At 58.0% G+C, this 18,212-nt stretch overlaps 1 protein-coding gene across 4 annotated transcripts in view; it reads right to left on the bottom strand.

Moving 5' to 3' along the window:
• Positions 1–10,793: 10,793 nt before the first annotated feature.
• Positions 10,794–18,212, bottom strand: part of SLC39A11 (solute carrier family 39 member 11) — a 75,040-nt gene continuing 67,621 nt past the window's right edge. For 3 of the 4 annotated variants that reach the window (XM_062010802.1, XM_062010805.1, XM_062010804.1), the window contains exons 8-10: positions 13,467–13,565; positions 12,380–12,538; positions 10,794–12,237 (exon numbers count right to left, since the gene is read on the bottom strand). In XM_062010802.1, coding sequence (XP_061866786.1) covers positions 12,159–12,237; positions 12,380–12,538; positions 13,467–13,565 — 337 coding nt within the window. In that variant the 3' untranslated portion in view covers positions 10,794–12,158. Of the gene's footprint in view, positions 12,238–12,363; positions 12,539–13,466; positions 13,566–18,212 lie in introns of all 4 variants that reach the window. The other variant, XM_062010803.1, reaches the window with a different exon arrangement.

Raw genomic sequence — 18,212 nt, 5'->3', positions numbered from 1 at the left:
GGAGGGAGGTGCTGAGTCAGGAACCCCCCTGCAAAAGCAGCTCAGAGCATGAGCCCAGGGCTGGGCTGCAGATGGACACAGGGATGTCCACAGGACTGGGGCAGCTGCTCTGCAGCAAAGACTCGTAGTGCTGGGTGGGATGGGAGTGCTGGGGCTCGTGGTGCTTATGGGCAGGATGAGACCCAAGGCTGGAGTCAAAAGCTCTCACTGACCCAGCCTGAGTGGGGTCTCTACAGGGCTCTATGGGCTGGAGCCCCTGGAAGGCCAGAGCTGTGTGGTTGGATGCCTCTGGGCTTCCACAAGGCAAATGACAGCTTTAATAACTGAATTAAGAAGATTTGCTCCCTTTTCTAGTGACATTTCCTTCAGAGCTACATGCCCACAGGCACAGTGGGGTCAGACACCATCACCCAAAGCCAACCACGCTGCTGCAGGGCTCTGCCACAGCTCCCACCAGACAGGCTCCCACCAGACAGCCCCTGTGCCCCACAGAGACCCCCAGACAGCCCCTGAGGATGGTGTGAGGAAGGAATTGCCCTGGCAGGGTGAGCTGCTCACCCCCAGAGCAGCTTGGCACTGATTTATGGGATGCTCCCAGCCCTGCCTTTGCAAGAAGATGATGTGGGAGGGCTGGGGAGATGCTGCAGGCTGCCATGGGGGTGCCAGGGCAGGCAGGAGGCACAAGGTGGGCACTGCCATGGCCTCTGTGGCTGCAGCTGCTGCAAACACAGAGCCATTGGGGTTTGATAGCTGCCCCCTCTGCAACTCCCCCCTTCCCCAGCTCCTTGCAAAGAACAGCATTCCTGTCTCACATTCCTCAGCCACTGCTGAGATGGGGAGGGGAGACCCAAGCCAGGGGAAGAAAGCACCAAGCTGGAGTGAGGATGCAGCTCCTGTGCTGGCTGTGGGTGCTGTGGGCAGGGAGGGAGGCAGAGCAGAACCAGAAAGCAAGATAAAGAGCACATGGATCAGGTAATAGGGCTAATTACACACGAGCCTGTGATGTAGGAATGTCAACCAGATGTTGGCAAGTTGTGGGTAATCAGTGGTTTGCCAACAGATCCACTTAGAGAGGCTGAGAGCCATCCTTTACCCCAGGAGGGCAGGGGCTGGGGTGCTCCTGGGTGAGGAGCAGGGGGAGGTTTGGGCCAAGGGTGCAGAGCAAAGCCATCTGCAGCCCCTGGCTCCCCTCTGTGGGAAAGGTCTGGGCTGTGATCCAGCACTGGGGAGGAAACTCACATCACCCACCCACACCTTTCCTCCTCCTACAGAGCCTCAGGGTTGGGGCTTTGGGGTCTGATTTGGGGTTGGGGTTTCTTTCCTGGACTTTGGGATTGGGTCAAGCTCTGGGGAAGGATTCAGGCTGTTGGTGTTTTACCTGAGAGGCAGCTCCCTGTGCCCTGGAGCAACAGAGCTTTCCTGGCTGCTGCAGGCACTTGGCACTCTCAGCATGGGAAATGAAAAGCTTTTTGTTCCCCTGTTGCAGTATATTTATATATCTTTAACTGCTTTGGGGAGGGTATTTGAAGGTCAGAGGCCTTTCTGAGGTTATGGTGCTGGGCAAGCCCTGGGAACAGCCATCCTGGGGGAACTCATTCCCTGCCCACCCTTCCCAAACCTCTTGCATTCTGCCAGTGCTGCTGCCCAGCACTAAATGCTGCTCTCTTTACCACTTAGTAAAAATCAACATCCAAGTGCCTGCCTGGTGAGATGAGGCACTCCCAGCCTGGCCTGGCAGGAGGAACATCACCTGGGGCTGTGAACACAACTGTGCTGCCCAGAGGTGTCTGTGATCACAGCAGTGAGCAGGGTTTGTGGCTGCAGGGCAGGTGGGCTCCCAGCACCTCCTGCTGCTCTCCCTGCTCATCTGGAGGAGTCATCAAGCACTCAGCTCCCTCTCCCTGACAAACACCATCAGCAATCCTGTACCTTGAGGATATCTCCAGCTGGAGGGGAGAATCAGTTCCCATCCATGTTCCTGGGGGTGTTTCACAGGACTCACCCCAGCCACAGCCTCCTGTGAGGGAGCTGCAGGGAGTGCTCCTGTCTCTCCTCAGCCTCCTCTTCCCCAGGCTGAACTAACCCAGAGCAGGGAGGTGTGAGGGATCTGACACAAGAAACACAAAAAATGGACATGAAGCAAAGAATTACAGAGCCCCAGAGAGAGGGACAGACATCCCAACCCAGCTCCCTGCCCCCCTGCCTTTCTGCCTGCTCACAGCATCCCAGCTGCCCTCCACAAGCTTCCCAGCACACCAGGGAGGCAAAAGCCACTGCAAGCATGAGAGGAGGCAGAGCCATCACCTGTTTGCACAGTGCCAGAAGCAAAGCAGGGCAGAGAGGTTCAAATGCCATTGCCAAGGTCACCCAGGAGCTCTGGGGCACAGGACCCCTGGCCCATTCCCTCACAGCACATGAGCCTCTGTCTCCCACCTGGCCTGGAAGGGAGACAAAGCAGCCTTTAACCCCAATGGTTCATCTCATAAACCCCCAAGAGCCTCCACACAACAGAAGGAAAGGAAGGTAACAGCTAAAACCACGAACTTTCAGAGCAAAACCTGCCCTGTGCTGGGGCTGGGATGAAGAAAAACCCCCCAGCCCTGTGCCACTGAGCCCACAGCAGTGGAAACCCAGGCTGTGTGCTTTGTGCTTCACTTACAACCATCCTGCAAGTGCAAACACTGCTGAGTCCCTCGTGTGCCCTGCAGGGAAGGGAGACCCACGCTCTGCCCTCACAGAGGTGACTCAGCTGCCACCAGGGAATGGATACACACACACACACACACATGCAGTGAGATTTTCAAGGAGCCCAGTGATTTAGTGTCTCTTTCTTTCTCTCCCCACACACTTCTTGTGCCTCCTGCACAAGGATCTATTGAGAAGCTGCAGAACAAACGCTCCCTTATGCAGCTCCAAACAAGGTCTCCCTGGGTTTGCCTGAGACAGCTGCCTCCAAGCACGCTATGGTTACTCATTAACCAGCTCTCCCAGGGCAGGGGGAAGGAGCAACAGCCTTAATAGACCCTAAACCAGGGGCAAAGGGGGAAAAAAAGAGAGAGAGAGAGGAAAGAAAACAAATGCATCAGGTGTCCTGGAGAAGTGGCTGAAGCAGGTGGCACCAGGAGCATCCCCAGGGGCAGCACAAGGGGCCAATGACTGGGGAGTAAAGGTTTGGGGACAAAGGAGTGAGAGTATTAAAGGGAAAGAGAAGAAAGAGCCAGGACAGAGAGGCACTTGTGCTCCCTGGTGCTTTCTGTGCCCGGGTGCAGGGGGAGGACCCTTCCCTGGGGAAGCTGCTCTGCTCCCCAATGGACCCATTCCTTCCCTCCCCCTCGCCCGTTCTGCATGAGAATGGGGCTGCCTTGGCTGGGGAGCCCTTGCCAGAGGGTCAGGCAGCTCCTGAGGCCTCTCAGCTGCCAGGAGAGCTGCTGCCCACTCTGCTGTCCCACAGCAAAGGCTCCCATGGGCAGGAGGAGGATGGGCAGCTCTCCTGCTCCCAGCACAGGGACACTCAGGGTTCCACCTCCAGCACTGCTCAGGGATCAGATTTTCATGTGATGCCTCACCCAGAGGAAGGGTGGGTGGGATTCTGCTCCTCTGGCCATCACCACCTCCTTCCATAGCCCTTCATGGAAAAGCCTCCCCAGAAGGAGCCTCCAACAGCCTCCCTGGGCAGCCTGGGCCAGGGCTCCCTCACCTCACACCAAAGGACTTGTCCCTCCTGTGCCAGGGGCACTGCCTGTGCTCCAGCCTGTGTCCCATCACTGAGCACCACACAGCCCAGCCTCCTGACACCCACCCTGCAGGGACTGAGCAGCACTGCTGAGCTCCCCCTGAGCTCAGGCTTCTGTTCCCCAGGCTGAGCAGCCCCAGGGCTGCAGCCTTTCCTCCTCACACACATCTTCCAGCCCCTCAGCATCTTGCTGGCCCTACACTGGCCTCTCTGCAGCACTTCCCTGGCTCTCCCGAGCTGGGCAGCCCAGGACTGGACACAGGGCTCCAGATGTGGGTGGGAATATCTGCTGTGGCCTCTGCCTGAGGGAAATGGGCATCTCCATGCTGGCAGATGCTGCCTGAGCAAGAGCAGCACGTGCTGCAAAGGGGCTACAGGGAGTAGAGCTGTCAGAGTGTTGCTGGTGCTGGGGGCTGCAGGTCTGGGCTGTCCCTGGGGGCTCTGCTGCAGCCCTGGGCATGTGGCTGCTCCCCAGGGGCTGGGAGGGACCCCTGTGCCACTGCCCTGTCCCTGTGGCTCTGTGGGGACAAGGTGGCTCCCAGGCATCTGCTGTCAGCTCAGGAGCCATCCTGCCGAGTCCTGAGGGCTGTGGTCCTGCAGGAGAGCAGTTGCCTGGCTCTGCTCCATCCCCACCCCATTCCTCTCACTGCAATCCCTTAATTGTTCCCCCAAAAAAATGTACCTTACACAAAGGCAGGGAGCTAATTGGAGCCCCTGGCTGCCCCCTCCTCTGTGGGGAGGGCTCCCCAGGCAGGGTGCTGCTGGCATGGGCAGCCCTGCTGCCTTCCTGCTGGGCTTCTGTGATACCCATGGCCCTACCTGTGGGCACCCTCCAACAGAGCCACTGGCAGCTGATCTGCTGCAGAGAGCCCCTGCAAAAGGGCTCAGCCCCTGCAGCTCCTGCTGAGCACCTCACTGGCCCCAAACAAGGGCAGCATGAACCATGACTCTGAGCCACCTACAATGCACCAGGTACTCTCTGCTGTCTCTCAAGGGCTGGGACCTGCCAGCAGCTGCCTGGGAAGGGAAGGCAAAGGCTGGAAGGCAGCTCTGTCCCCATGCAGGTCAGCTGGTGCTGCCATGAAACAGGTACCTTCCTTCTGAGGAGGGCTCCTGTGAAATGGGAAACATCTGGAGCTCTGTGGGACAAGGCAGCCTTTGTGCAGCTGGCAAATCATCTGCAATAAAGCAGCACTTGCCTGGGAGAGCTTCAAGAGGGGAAAAAAAAGACCAGAGAGAAGCCACCCCCAGCAAAGGAGAAACCTCAGAGCTCTTCTTGGGGCTGCACTGGGGGTCACTGCAGTGACAGCAGCCCCAGGCCCTGCAGAGACCTCTCTTGTCTTCCCTGTGTCCAAACCCTTTGCAGATGGGGCCTGGCAGCCCTGGCACAGGGTGCCAAGCAGGAGCCTGGCTGGGTTCTATCATGGTGATGAAATCCTCAGCAGCTGGCTCTGGAAGGGATGAGCTCAGCTCCTGCATCAGTGCTCAGCTCCTGCATCAGTGCTCAGCAGCTGCTGCCTCCCACTGCCCTTTGCTGGCAGCTTGTCTGGGGAAGAGCTCAGCAGGGAATGACTGAGAAGCACCTGAAGGGTTGATGGCCCTGTGAAATGAGTGTCCAGCCCAGCACTGGGGAGGCTGGAGATGGGTCCAGGGGAGCTTCCCATCCCCATCCTGCCTCAAGAGAGAGGTTACAGCCTCTCACCTTAGCAGCTTGTCATGCTGCCTGAGTGTGACCCTGGCAATGGGGTGGGCAGCTGGGCACCCTGCCCTGGCTGAGACAAAGCAGCAGCTCCTCCAAGTCCTCTGGAGCTACAAGAGGTTTAGACACAGCACCAGACACAGCACACTGGCAGCTCCTGGGGAGGGGGGACTCTCAGCTTTTGCACAAGGGGGGGCTAAAGAAAAGAATCCCCTTTTGCTCAGGGGCCTGTCTGAGCCTGGGGCAGCAGCAGGGACAGAGCTCAGAGGCAACAGAACACCCCAGAGCATTGATTTGGAGCCAAAGTCCCTTTAAAGGAGTGAAGCACATCTGGGAAGGCTGCTGGGGGGGGGGAAATCTCTCCCTCTACCCCATCCCTAAGCCCAGGGACAGCATCACATTGGGTGTCCCAGCCTGGGATCCCAGTGCCACTGTGGCCCAGCCCCTGAGTCCCCCATGAACAGGGCTGGAGGAAAAAGCCCCCAAAATCTCTTTGTCTCCCCTCCACTCCCCCAGTGCTGCCTCTACACTGCAATTCCTGGGGCCTGGGGGCTTTCACACCCAGTCACCTGAGCCTCCTTCTAAACAACTCAATGTGCTTAATGACTCCAGAGCCCCAGGGGCCCCCTTGGTGTCTGGATTTGTTTCCCCTGTCTCTGAAGGTTTCCCTGGGTGGTACAAGCAGCAGCCACCCAAATGTGGAGGGCACTGGAGGGCTTCTGTGAAACCTGGCCCCAGACAAACCTGAAGGCATCTGCCCCCTGAATTCCTGAGGGTCTCTGATCTGCAGGGCCAGGGGACCCAGGGGAAAGGTCCTGCAAACAGCCCCAGAGGGTCTGGCAGAGCTGGGCTGGAGGCAGAGCAGCTCCTGGACAAACTAGAGCCTGGGAAGGAAGGGGGAAAACAAAGCAGGGTGTGAGATGTTGCCTCTTGGTGCTCCCAGTGCAACCTCCCACCTGCCCCTGCTGACTGAAAGAGAAGGTTGGGACAAACTGGGATGCTCCAGCCCTGGCTGGAGTTAAAGCCTCACAAGGTTTTAACCTGGGAGGTTCAACCTGCCTGGGGGAGCAGAAGTGGGGTCCCAAAGAGGTGGGACTCCAGCAGAGATGGGTCCTGTTGAAAGTGGGGGTCCCAGCAGTACATGAGGGTCCTGGCAGAGGGGGGAGTCCCAGCAGAGATGGGGTTGAGGTGCAGACTGCAGCAGAGGGGGGATCCTGGCAGAGATGGCTCCTGTTGAAGTGGGGTCCTGGGGGAAGCTCAGGGTGGTGGGAGCCCTGCACCCTGACCCCTACCAGCACCTCCCTCCATTGTTCCCCAAGCAGTGTTTTTCCCCATGGCCTCACCTTCCCTTGGCTCTCTCTGGTAATTTTATGGCAGGGAAATGATTTTGAAGTGAGAGGAAAGCAGATGCAGCCCCTCCTGGCCCTGCCTTGCCATGGGGTTTGGAGGGGGGGTTGTGTCCTGCTCTGGGCACTCCCCTTGTTCCTATAAGGACATGAAAAGGCAACAACAGGAGACTGAGACAATTCCCCACACAAACCAGCTCTGCACACAAAAGCTCTGCAGTCAGCATGAGGATTTTGTGGGATTATATTGAAATAAACCTTGAGGCTGAGTTTGCTGCACTGGAGAAGCCCCTGGGAGGGTTACAAGGCACACAGATGTATCCCAGAGGTCTCAACCAAGGGCACACTGACAACATTTGCTCCCTGTTCTTGCACAAACAGCTGCCCTCTGCCCTGGAACAGCCTTACAACAAGAAGAGAACAAGCTGGGATGTGTTGCACAGCTCCCACAGAGTGGGATCTCCCCTCTTCTCTCATTAAAAACAAACCTCAGGACTTGCCCTTCTGCATGGATGGCATCTCACCCATGGATGGCCAACCTCCCCCACCTCACCCAGCACGTCCCAGCCTGTGAGAACAGCCCTCTGTGATGGCAGAGAGGAACCTCTCCATGGTCACCATCCTTCTACCAGCTGAAACAAAGAGCTTTTTAGGTAAAGCAACCAGGAGAAAGGTAACCAGGGTCATCCATGAGCTACAGCAACCAGGGGTCATGAGCTACAGCAACCAGGGGTTATCCATGAGCTACAGCAACCAGGGGATCAAGAACTACAGCAACCAGGGTCATCCATGAGCTACAGCAACCAGGGGTCATCCATGAACTACAGCAACCAGGGTCATCCATGAGCTACAGCAACCAGGGGTTATCCATGAGCTACAGCAACCAGGGCTCATCTATGAGCTACAGCAACCCAGCACAGCCATGAGCTTTGGGGACTAAATCCATGCCAATACACACCTAAGGAGAGAGACTGGCATTAAGCCTCCTCTAGACAGCTGATGACCCCCATAGTACCTGTCCTAGGAAAAGGGCATCCTGAGACAATATCTCTCTCCTTCCCTCCAGTCCTGCAGAACCAGGCTTGTTCCTGAGGCTGAGGAGGATGGAGGCTGGGGATGAAGGAAGGCCATGTGGCAGGAGGGCCAGGGCAACGTGCTTGGGGCAGCCCAGGGAGCTCCCAGCAGGGAGAGGAGCAGCAGGTCTGTGAGGCAGCTCTGCTCACTGCAGCCTCCTGCCAAGGACAACAAAGTCCAGGGACAAAGAATAGAAGTCATTTTGTCTTCAAGGTCTGAATTGTTTCTTTCCCCAGGGGAGGGGAGGGAAGGGAAGGGGGGGTGAAATCCATCCCTTTATAAGCAATGACTCAGGTGCTGGGCTGGACCAGCATCCTCTGGCATCCCCAGTGCTGCTCAGGGCTGGGTTTCCTCTGCCTGTGCTGGGCCCTAAGAAAGGCATCATTGTTGTGTTGTGTTGTGTGCAAAGCCCTCCCAGAGCCTCCACTTGGGGTTTTTCCTCCAGTCCCTGCCCAGCCCTGCCCCAGCAGCCTGGCACAGCCTCTCCTCAGCCATTCCTGGGCCCTGACTCACGGGCACACTGCTGTGGGGGAAGCTGTGTGCTCCCCACACCCAGCCACAGCCCTTCCCCGTGCTCAGCCAGCCTGGGGAGCAGCAGCAGCAGCAGGAGGTGGGCAGAGCAGAGCAGCAGCCCAGTAGCCATCGTGCCACGGTGCCAAGGGCCAGCTCTGCCACGTGCCCTCCTGCTGTACCCAGCTAAAAGACCATGTCTGCTGTGCCCAGGCAAAAGATCACAAGGAGACAGAGTAAAACAGTATGTTGTAGGTCCAGATGCAGAGGGGGCTGCTGGTTAGAGCTGGGGTTAAGATGGTACCTGTGGAAATAACCATGGGCTCCAAGCCCAGCAGCAGCATGAGGGGCAATGGACACCAGCTGGGACACAGAGGGTTCCCAGCCAGGCAAAGCAGCCCCAGCTGCATCCCACACACACACACACACATCAGGCAAGGCTGTGGGGCCAAAGCACACCCTGCTCTGCCCAGCCCCAACCACAAGACAATCTCCACAGAGCCATTATGGTTAGAGAAGACCTTGAAGATCGAGTCCAAGCCCTCACCTCACACTGCCAGGCCCAGCACTGAGCCAGCCCACATCCCCCAGCACCTCAGCTCTGAGCCTCTTGTATATCTCTAGGGATGGAGACCCAGCATTTCCCTGCAGCTTGGGCTCTGTGCCCTGCCTTAAGTTTCCATTGCCCTTGCTCCCAACTCCACCTTCCCACTGACAGCCCTTGTTTGCAGGCAGAAGTTCAGGCCTGGCCCTTGGCCAGCTTTGCAAGCACACCAAGGAAGGGCTGTAGAACTTCATTCAGCTCCAGGGTACAAGCAGAAAAGCTGGTTTTCAGGTGTGCTTTCTGCATCAGCCTGCCCACTCACTCCCTGCAGGTCCCATGGCCATCAGCACCTGGGCTGGCTACATCTGAGCAGGACTCAGTGCCTGATGTGATGTTACCTGCCAGCAATCTCATTCCAAGGCTGCCTGTGTAAGTCTGATGTGTCTGTCTGCACCCCAAGCCAGAAATCAAACCAGAACAAATCCCAACCCCTGACACACCCCTGAGGTCTTGAGGCTCCAAGAAAAGGCTTTTTGGCTGAAAACAGGGGGCTAAAAGCTTTACAAACACTTCCAGTGTGCCTAGAAACCAGGTGAAGGGTGGTAGCTCACCCAACCTTTCTACTGCTGGCACTGGGAAAGAGACACTGGCCACAGGGGCAACAGGCTCTAGCTCCCAGCCATGGGCAGGTCCCATCCCTCTCCCTGCCCCAGGCCCCAGGGACAGCTCTGAGCTGCTGGTTCAGCTGCTGAAGGTCCCTGAGCCCCCTCACTTTTCCCACTCAATGCCATAACCCCAACTCTCCCCTGTGCCCACAGAGCCCTGGCTCACCTCTGCAGCCCCACAGATGCAAGGGAAGGTTGGATCCTCCTCCCTGTCACTGTCCCCTGGGGACAGCAGCACTTTGGGATGCTCCAAACTCCTTTCAGCACTCACTCAGCCCTTGGGCTCACCCTGGGGCTGGGACAGAGCAAGGACAGCAGCCACATGTGTGTGCAGCACTGTATACCCTGTACACCCCTGGTACCTACAGCCCTGTACACCCCTGGTACCTGCAGCCCTGTACACCCCTGGTACCTGCAGCCCTGCACATCCCATGGTACCTGCAGCCTTGTACACCCCATGGTACCTACAGCGCTGCACACCCCTGGAACCTGCAGCCTTGCACACCCCTGGTATCTGCAGCCCTGCACACCCCTGGTACCTGCAGCCCTGCACACCCCTGGTATCTGCAGCCTTGCACACCCCTGGTATCTGCAGCCCTGCACACCCCTGATACCTGCAGCCTTGTACACCCCATGATACCTGCAGCCTTGTACACCCCATGGTACCTGCAGCCCTGCACACCCCTGGTACCTGCAGCCTTGTACACCCCTGGTACCTGCAGCCCTGCACACCCCTGGTACCTGCAGCCTTGTACACCCCTGGTACCTGCAGCCCTGCACACCCCTGGTACCTGCAGCCTTGTACACCCCTGGTACCTGCAGCCCTGCACACCCCTGGTACCTGCAGCCTTGTACACCCCATGGTACCTGCAGCCTTGTACACCCCATGGTACCTGCAGCCCTGCACACCCCTGGTACCTGCAGTCCTGGGTCAGTGCAGGCAGAGCAGCTTTTCCCCAGGGATTTCTTGAAGTTGCTTTCCTGTGAGGCATGAGGCAAGAGGCAGGTCAGGCAGTGGATCTGGGGGTGAGCTAAAGCACCTTTTCTTCCCATGTTTTGCCTTCCCCAAAGTGGTTCCTTCCTGGGGGAGACACAGGAGCTTTGACAGGCCAGGAACAGTGAGGCTGGAGGAAAGAACCACAGCAGAAGGGAGGGGGGAGAAGCACAGGCACAGCTTGACAGCATCTAAATCCATCAGTGCAAACTCTGAACTTCCCATTTATTGAAACCAATCACAGTTCAAAGGTCAAATCCATTGGCAAACTGCACTTCTGCCTCATCCAGTGACACACAAATGAAGTACAAATGAGATCCAACCAAAACCCCAATGAGATGAAGCAAACCAGCACAGCTCCAGCTGCATTTACCCAACCCAGCACCCACAGCCCCTCTCCCCAGAGCCTGTGGCTGCAGAGGGCCTCTGGCACAGCCAAGAGATCCAGATATTCCCACTGAAGGGTCTGCCAACCCCCTTTTCCCTGCAGGCAGAAGCACCCTTGGTGCAGGGGCAGGGGAGGTTTGCAGCATCCCTCCATGGGGCATTCTGCTCCTTGCTGGAGCGTGTCCCAGGCACAGGGAGGGATGGGCAGGACTCGATCCTCAGCCTGAAAAGGGCCAAATCCTGCCTGCTCAGGAACAGGAGATGCTTGGAAAGCAGTGGGTGAAGAGGCAGCACACATATGCATGTCTGTGGCTCTTCAGCAGGATAACTCATTCACCCTGATGAATTATTTCATCCCAGCACAACCAGAGCTCCCAGCACACGCCCTGCCCCAGCTCCCAGCGCTGCTCAAGGGTGAGGTGTGAGCAGGAAAAGGCCAAACTGCCCCCTCAGGGAGGGCTGAGCCTCTGGGCCCACACAGAATGGGGCCCTGCTGTACACATCAGCAAGAGGGGTGCCCACACTTTGCCTTTTCAGGCAGAACATGCTGGAAAACAGCAAGATCCTGCTACTGGGGGGTTGGACAGTGCATTGGCTCAATGCCCTGCTCAGGAAGAAATGCCATTCCCTTCTTACACAGATCCCAAGAGAAGTCATGTTTATTTGGCTGGGCTGTTTGCATCCATCCCAACAAACCCCCCAAACCCTTCCCAAGGTCCAGCAGGAGACAGGAGCCCTGTGATCCCACGGTGCTGCACACCAGCACGGCCCCGACGCCTCCCACCAAACCCAGGCTCTGCAAGGAGGTTCCTCCACCCAGCTCCTGGGTACTTAACCACAGCCCACCCTCAACAATGCACTTGTCATGTTCTAAGGAACTGAGAGGGAGCTGAGTGAGAGAAGCCAGCCCAGGAGGGGAAAGGAGAGGGTGAGCTGCAGCGTGGCCGAGGCGTCGTCCAGCAGCCTCCCGAGAGGAACAGAGGATCTGGTGGTGAAAGGGAACCAGGACCTGTGAGCAACCACCCCTCCTGCTGCTTTGGAAGCCATTGGAGGGGAGGAAGAGATATAAAATCATAGCAGATCAACACCAAACCAGATCCAAACCCTCCCCCATATATACATAAGGAAGTCCAGAGGAGAGGGTGAGTCCAGCTGCAAACGCTGCACTGACGGCTCCGGCGTGTCCTGAGCAGCAGCCCTGCTGCCCTACCCCAGCCCAACATCCAGGGACATCATCACCACAAAGCCCAGTATGGAGGTCCAGGAGGCCAACTTCCCATTGCCACTGTGGGGAGAGAAGAGGAGGGAGGATCTGAGCTCCTTCAGAGCAGGGAAGCGCTGCCTCCCGTCTCAGCCAGGCGAGGGGAGGGACCTTCCAGAGTCCTCTGTGCTTCCCCCCCAGCCTCCTCACCTGGGCTGTGCCTCACCTGGTCTGTGCCTCAGGGATGATATCATCCATCACCACGTAGACCATGGCTCCAGCAGCAAAGCCCAAGGCATAGGGCAGCAGAGGCTCAGCCAGCACCACGGCGAAGGCTCCGACGACGCCGGCCAAGGGCTCCACCATCCCGCTCAGCTGCCCGTACCTGCCAAGGGCCAGGGCTGAGGCCACAGGGAAGCCCACCCTCCCTGTGCCCAGGAGGAGCTGAGCTCACCCAGCCATATGCCAGGCCAACCCACATGCATTATCTAAAGGGGCAGTGAGGGTGGTGTGGAAGGGAACTAAGGTACGATGCAACCCTTCCCCACGAGGGCTCTGCAGGGTCTGGGGACCCTTCTCCTGGGCAGGGATGGGATGGAGAGGAAACAGTTCCAACTGGCAGAGCTCAATCCCAAAGAGAACACGTGGCCACAGCCTCAGCCAGGATGAAACTGTGCTCTTCCCTTTCCCTCTAGGACTGTTTTGACTCTCCAGAGCATGGGAAGTCCCTTCCCAACAGCAGCGGTGCCAGTGCAAGGCCCAGCACTGGCTGCACTTACTGAGGTGGGCAGGAGGGAAAGAAAACACAGCTTTAGTGGGAGCTGCTTCCAAAACACCCCCCTGCCCTGCCATCCATCAGCCAGCCCAGCCCTGTGCACAGGCAGGAACGCAGCCCTGCACCCACAGCGTTCATGCCCTTGGCTTTGTCACCTCAGGGAAAAGGAGAAATGAAAAGTGGGTTTGAAAGGCAGCCCAGAGTGAAGTGAGGGGGGGAAAAACCAACCCAAACCCAAAAGCTGTTCAGTGCAGGATCTGGGAGCTCACCACCAGCAGCTGAAGTGGGATGGGGTGACCTGTTGGGATGACAGATGCATCCCTCAGGAGCTGGGGCTCAGGGCTGAGCTTGGAGGGAGCAGCACCAGCTCAGAGCCCTTCCCCAGAGCTGCAGACCAGCAGCAGCAGCTGAGATGCCAGGAGGAGACCCAGCAGGTCTGGGACAAGCTCATCCCAAGCAACAGACACAGGGAGGAGATGCACAGGTTGGTCAGGAGCTGGGGGCTCCTGTGGGCCTGGGTGAGGAGGGCTCAGCTTACCAGAAGGCTCTCCAGGGGGAGAATCCTGCTCCTCGCAGCGGGAGGCTGACAGCCAGGCCCTCGGGGAAGTTCTGAATCCCAATCCCAATGGCTAAGTTCCTGCCCACACAAAACAAGCACAAATACAAGTGGAGAGGGTGGAAAGCACAGCCTGGGGCAGGCTGCTGGCAGGGACAGGAGGAAAGGAGAAGACATTATTAAAGATGAAGCTTGTGCAGAGCAGCCAGCCCTGGGAGCTGAACCTGCACACAGCAAACTCCAGCTTCAAAGAGCTCCACAGTGTCCCATCAGCTCCAGCACCAGCCCTGGGAGCCACAGACAGCAGATGGAGAAGAGGAGACCTGCACAGAGAGGCCCCCCCTAAGGCATTTCCAACCCCAGGACCTGCAGCCCAGGGCTCAGGGCAGCTCTCTGGTGGGTGCTCTGGAAGGTTGGGGCTTCTCCCTGCCAAGAGGCTTCACCAGAGGGGCCCATAAGTCTCTCCCAAAAGCTGCCCTGTCCTTACCCCCTGCCCCAGCCTCACAGGGTGTTTTAGCCACAGGATTTTGGGGGATGTCTCCCTCTCCCTCCCCCTCTCTTGCATCCTACAGAAAGGCAGCACTTGGACTTGCAGAGCCAAAGCCAGGGCTGCCCATCAGCAAAGCAGCACAGGAGGCTGCTGGGAGACCTGTCTCCAGGCACAAGAGAGAAAAAGCTGATGGAGAGGGTTGTGCAGGTGGCTGTGGTGAGCCTGAGGGAAGCCCCATGTGCCCAGTGTCAGAACACACTGCTCTGAGCTGACAACTGCAGGACAGGCAGGACAGGCTTGAAGGGATGCTCAAGGGCAGATGCTCAGCTGAGCTTTCTCCTCCCCTGCCCTCTCTCCCCTTTGATGCTCAGGCTCAATGTCCATCTCAGCACCCACCTGTGCTCCTGCCCAGGCCTCTCCAACAGTGGGAGCACCACATCATCCAGAGCTTATCCAAATGGAGCAGCTCTGCACGCAGCTGGAGCTCACCCAAGCAGGTTTGTTGGGTCCTGCACACCAGAGGCAGCTGCACCCCGTGTCTCTGCACCAGAGGCTGCTCCCAGCAGCCCTCAGCCTCAGCCAGGATTTGCCCCAGCCTTGGGGATGCCCCTTTGCCTCCCTTCCAGCTCAGCAGGAGCTTTGGATTTGGGGTGAAAAGGAAGCAATTGGGATGTGCCATTTCCCCAATCACTCCAGAAGCACCAAAGTCCCAAGCACCCAAGCACACTGGGCTCATTTTCCCACACCATGGGCTCCTTTGGCTCAGAGGCTCCAGGAGAGCAAGGCACAGCTTGTTCCCCAGCTGCAGAGCTTCTCCCACCATAGCTTGGCAGGTGGTGGGCTGTGACCTGCCCAGAGCAGGACCCCAGTGCCTTCAGCAAGGTCACTAGTTCCTTTGCCAGCAGCTCAAGGCTCCTTTTGGCTGCTTTAAACAACTTGTTTCCTATTAGTAGAACAAGAGCAGTGAGAAAAGCTCTCTCTGGGCTGTGGCAGCTCCTCAGGGTTTGCAGCAGAGGGGAGGGAAGGGGAGAGGCTGTGGCCTCCCCTAACCAGGACAGGCTGCTGCAATCAAAAACATTATTCAAGGGAAAGAGAGAGAGGACTGAGGGGGGAAAAACATCCCTTTGGAAAACACTGGAGCTGCTGTCTCTGCACTGGGTGCTTTTTTTTTCCCCCCTCCTCCTGCCTTTGCACAAAGCAGCTATTGCTGGCCCCAACCACAACAAATTAAGGGGGTGGGAGAGGGAGGTGTGAATGCAGGGGGCTGGGGGTGGATGCAGGGGGCTGTATGGGAAGGGCAGCCAGCCCCCACCTCAGCCTGGGGGGAGGGAACCCTGCCCCCCTGCCCTGCAGCAGCCCTGGGGAGGGAAAAGCCCTGAGGGGCAGGAGGAAGGAGACAGATCCAGGAGAAAGAGGCTTTGCCACAGCAATACCCATCAGGGGTCCTCAAAAGCAAGAACCAGCCCCAGCCCTGCAAGTACAGCAGGCTTTGGGGTACTAGAGCAGAGAGCCACAGTGTGCTGATCCCAACAGGGACCCAGCAGGGCCAGGCCACCCATTTCCCACCCTGTGTCCCCTCCCAGCCCAAGGGTTTCACCTGCTTGCCCAAGAACTGGGGGTGCTGGCACTGAGGCTGGCACTGGGCACAGGCAAAGGCCACCAGACACCCAGCAGCATGTCACAGATGGCCCTGCACAGGGGGTTTCTCACTCCTGCCTTGGGACACCAGCAGGGCAGGAAGAACCTTCTGGAGCCAGCATCAGGCTGAGATGTCCCCAGTGTCATGTCCTGGCTTCCAGCCCCTCCATGTCCCCACAAAGGCCACGCTCCCCTACCCTCAGGTTTGCTCCTTCCTTCAACCCTTCGTCCCACCACAGCCCTGCCTCAACGTTTCTTGGGCTTTGGGGCCTTTTGAGCCTTTCCCAGGGACACTGATGTCATCAGGGCTCCCTCTTTGTGCAGTGAAGCCATCCCCTGGGCCACTGCTTCTCCCCCTTTGCCTCTGAGCCATGAGCACCTCACACCTTCCCTGCAGCTCCCGTGTCAGGCTGAGGCTGAGGCTGGTGAGAAAGCAGCTGAATCAAAGCTGCATTGTGTGCCAGGGAAACAAAGGCTGCCTTATGACTGCAATAGGTGGGGATTCTTGGAAGGCTTCCCCTTCTGCAAAGGCACACATTGTAAAACAGATGCACAAAGACAGGCTGGAGCAGGGCAGCAGAACCTCCAGGCACACACAGTGAGCTCCAGCACAGGGGGAGATGGCAAAGGGCAGCCAATGCAGCAGGGTGAAGTGTTTGCAGCCACTGGGGTCTCAAAAGCACAGCAGATGGGGAACAAGTGACAGAGGTGGTGGAAGCAGGTCCCATCTGGTCTGGTAAGTCACCTCTGCCCAGCTAGAAGACACTTTGGTGACAAGGAGGGTAAGCTGTGGCTCAAGCCCAACCTACAAACCTGCACTGGTCTGAAGAAAGAGCAGCCCAGAGGTAAGCACAATCTGCCCAGTGATGTGTGTGCCCTGCCAGCAGCTCTGCCACCAGCACCCTGGCCAGTGCAGCAATGTCACTTGGGCCACAGAGCCCTCAGGTGTCCTTGGCAGCATCAGGATCAAGCCAACAGCCACTGGATGGGTTCCTGTCCCAGCTCCCTGCCTCAGCTTCCCAGCTGCACAAGTGTTGGTGGCAGGGATGTCCTCCACACCCCCTCATGTGCCAGCTACACCTGAGCTCTGTGGCCAGCCTGTGATGCTGGCAGGGGTCTGCCCTTGCACTGGCTGATCCCCTCCTGCAGCAGAGCCCAGCTGCTGCAGTTTTAAGGCAGAAGAGGTGCAAGTGTGGCCCGGTGCTGGACTGTGTGTGCCCCAGGAGCACAGCAGGGCTGCAGCTCCTGGCCCCAGCTCTGCTGCCAACTGCTGTGGCACCACGCTGGGAGCAAAAAAGTTCACTTTCACAAAAAAACCCCAGTTGGCATCTCTGCATATTTGCAAGGTCAAGGCACAGAAAGCCTTCTATAAGCCTAAACCCTTGTTTTCAAGGGCCTATTCTTTTACAAACTGATTATGAAAGCAGGCTACATATTCTTAACAAGCCCCTTTTCACTGGGGCTTTCAATTGCCTGCAGTGTATAATGTGCATGTGTATTCTTGCATGGCAGGCCCTTACATACTGTTGTGATTGTTATCACCCTGCCATGAAAGGGCCGATTGTTTTGGGCTCCCCAGATTACATCACAGCTCCCACTCAGCCGCCTGCAGAGGTGTTTGATCAGGGCTCACAGGTGGGAAGGAGCTCAGAGCCCTCAGTGCTTCCCCAGACCTGCCCTACCTGTTGCACACACAGCTGCCAGCTCTGCTCTGCCCTGCTGGGCTGTCACGCCAGGAGGCACCCAGGGAGCTGCCCAGGGAGAGGGGTGGCAGAGTCCCCATTGCCAGCCCTGGTGCCCACTGGAGCACGTTCCCTCCCTGAGCAGCAGCCTGAGCTGTCTGTGGGCACACAGGGCTCCTGGTGACTGGTGCTTTCAGCCTTTAAAGGCCAAAGCTCCAAAAGCAGGTGGGAGGATGTTAGTCCCACAGATGTACCCTTTGACAGTGCAGTGTCTTTCACCTCAAGCACTCCAAACCACCAAAACCAAAAGAACAACTGGGTATGAACCTACCATGGCTCCTCCTCTTGAGAGCAGCCACCAGCCCCATTACCCACAGGACACAAATGCATGGAACAGCGTGGGAAACCATCCTGGGCATGGGATGCAGTGTGCCCCCATCCTGGGCATGGGATGCAGTGTGCTCCCATCCTGGGCATGGGATGCAGAGTGTGCCCCCATCCTGGGCATGGGATGCAGTGTGCTCCCATCCTGGGCATGGGATGCAGTGTGTACTCCCATCCTGGGCATGGGATGCAGAGTGTGCTCCCATCCTGGGCATGGGATGCAGTGTGTACTCCCATCCTGGGCATGGGATGCAGAGTGTGCTCCCATCCTGGGCATGGGATGCAGAGTGTGCCCCCATCCTGGGCATGGGATGCAGAGTGTGCCCCCATCCTGGGCATGGGATGCAGAGTGTGCTCCCACCCTGGGCATGGGATGCAGCATGTGCCCCCATCCTGGGCATGGGATGCAGCATGTGCCCCCATCCTGGGCATGGGATGCAGAGTGTGCTCCCATCCTGGGCATGGGATGCAGAGTGTGCTCCCATCCTGGGCATGGGATGCAGAGTGTGCCCCCATCCTGGGCATGGGATGCAG

Source organism: Colius striatus, chromosome 18, assembly GCF_028858725.1.
Source record: "Colius striatus isolate bColStr4 chromosome 18, bColStr4.1.hap1, whole genome shotgun sequence".
In the NCBI taxonomy this organism is placed as follows: domain Eukaryota; kingdom Metazoa; phylum Chordata; class Aves; order Coliiformes; family Coliidae; genus Colius; species Colius striatus.
Note: the sequence above shows the minus strand (reverse complement) of the source record. Positions and strands in the feature narration are given on the sequence as shown.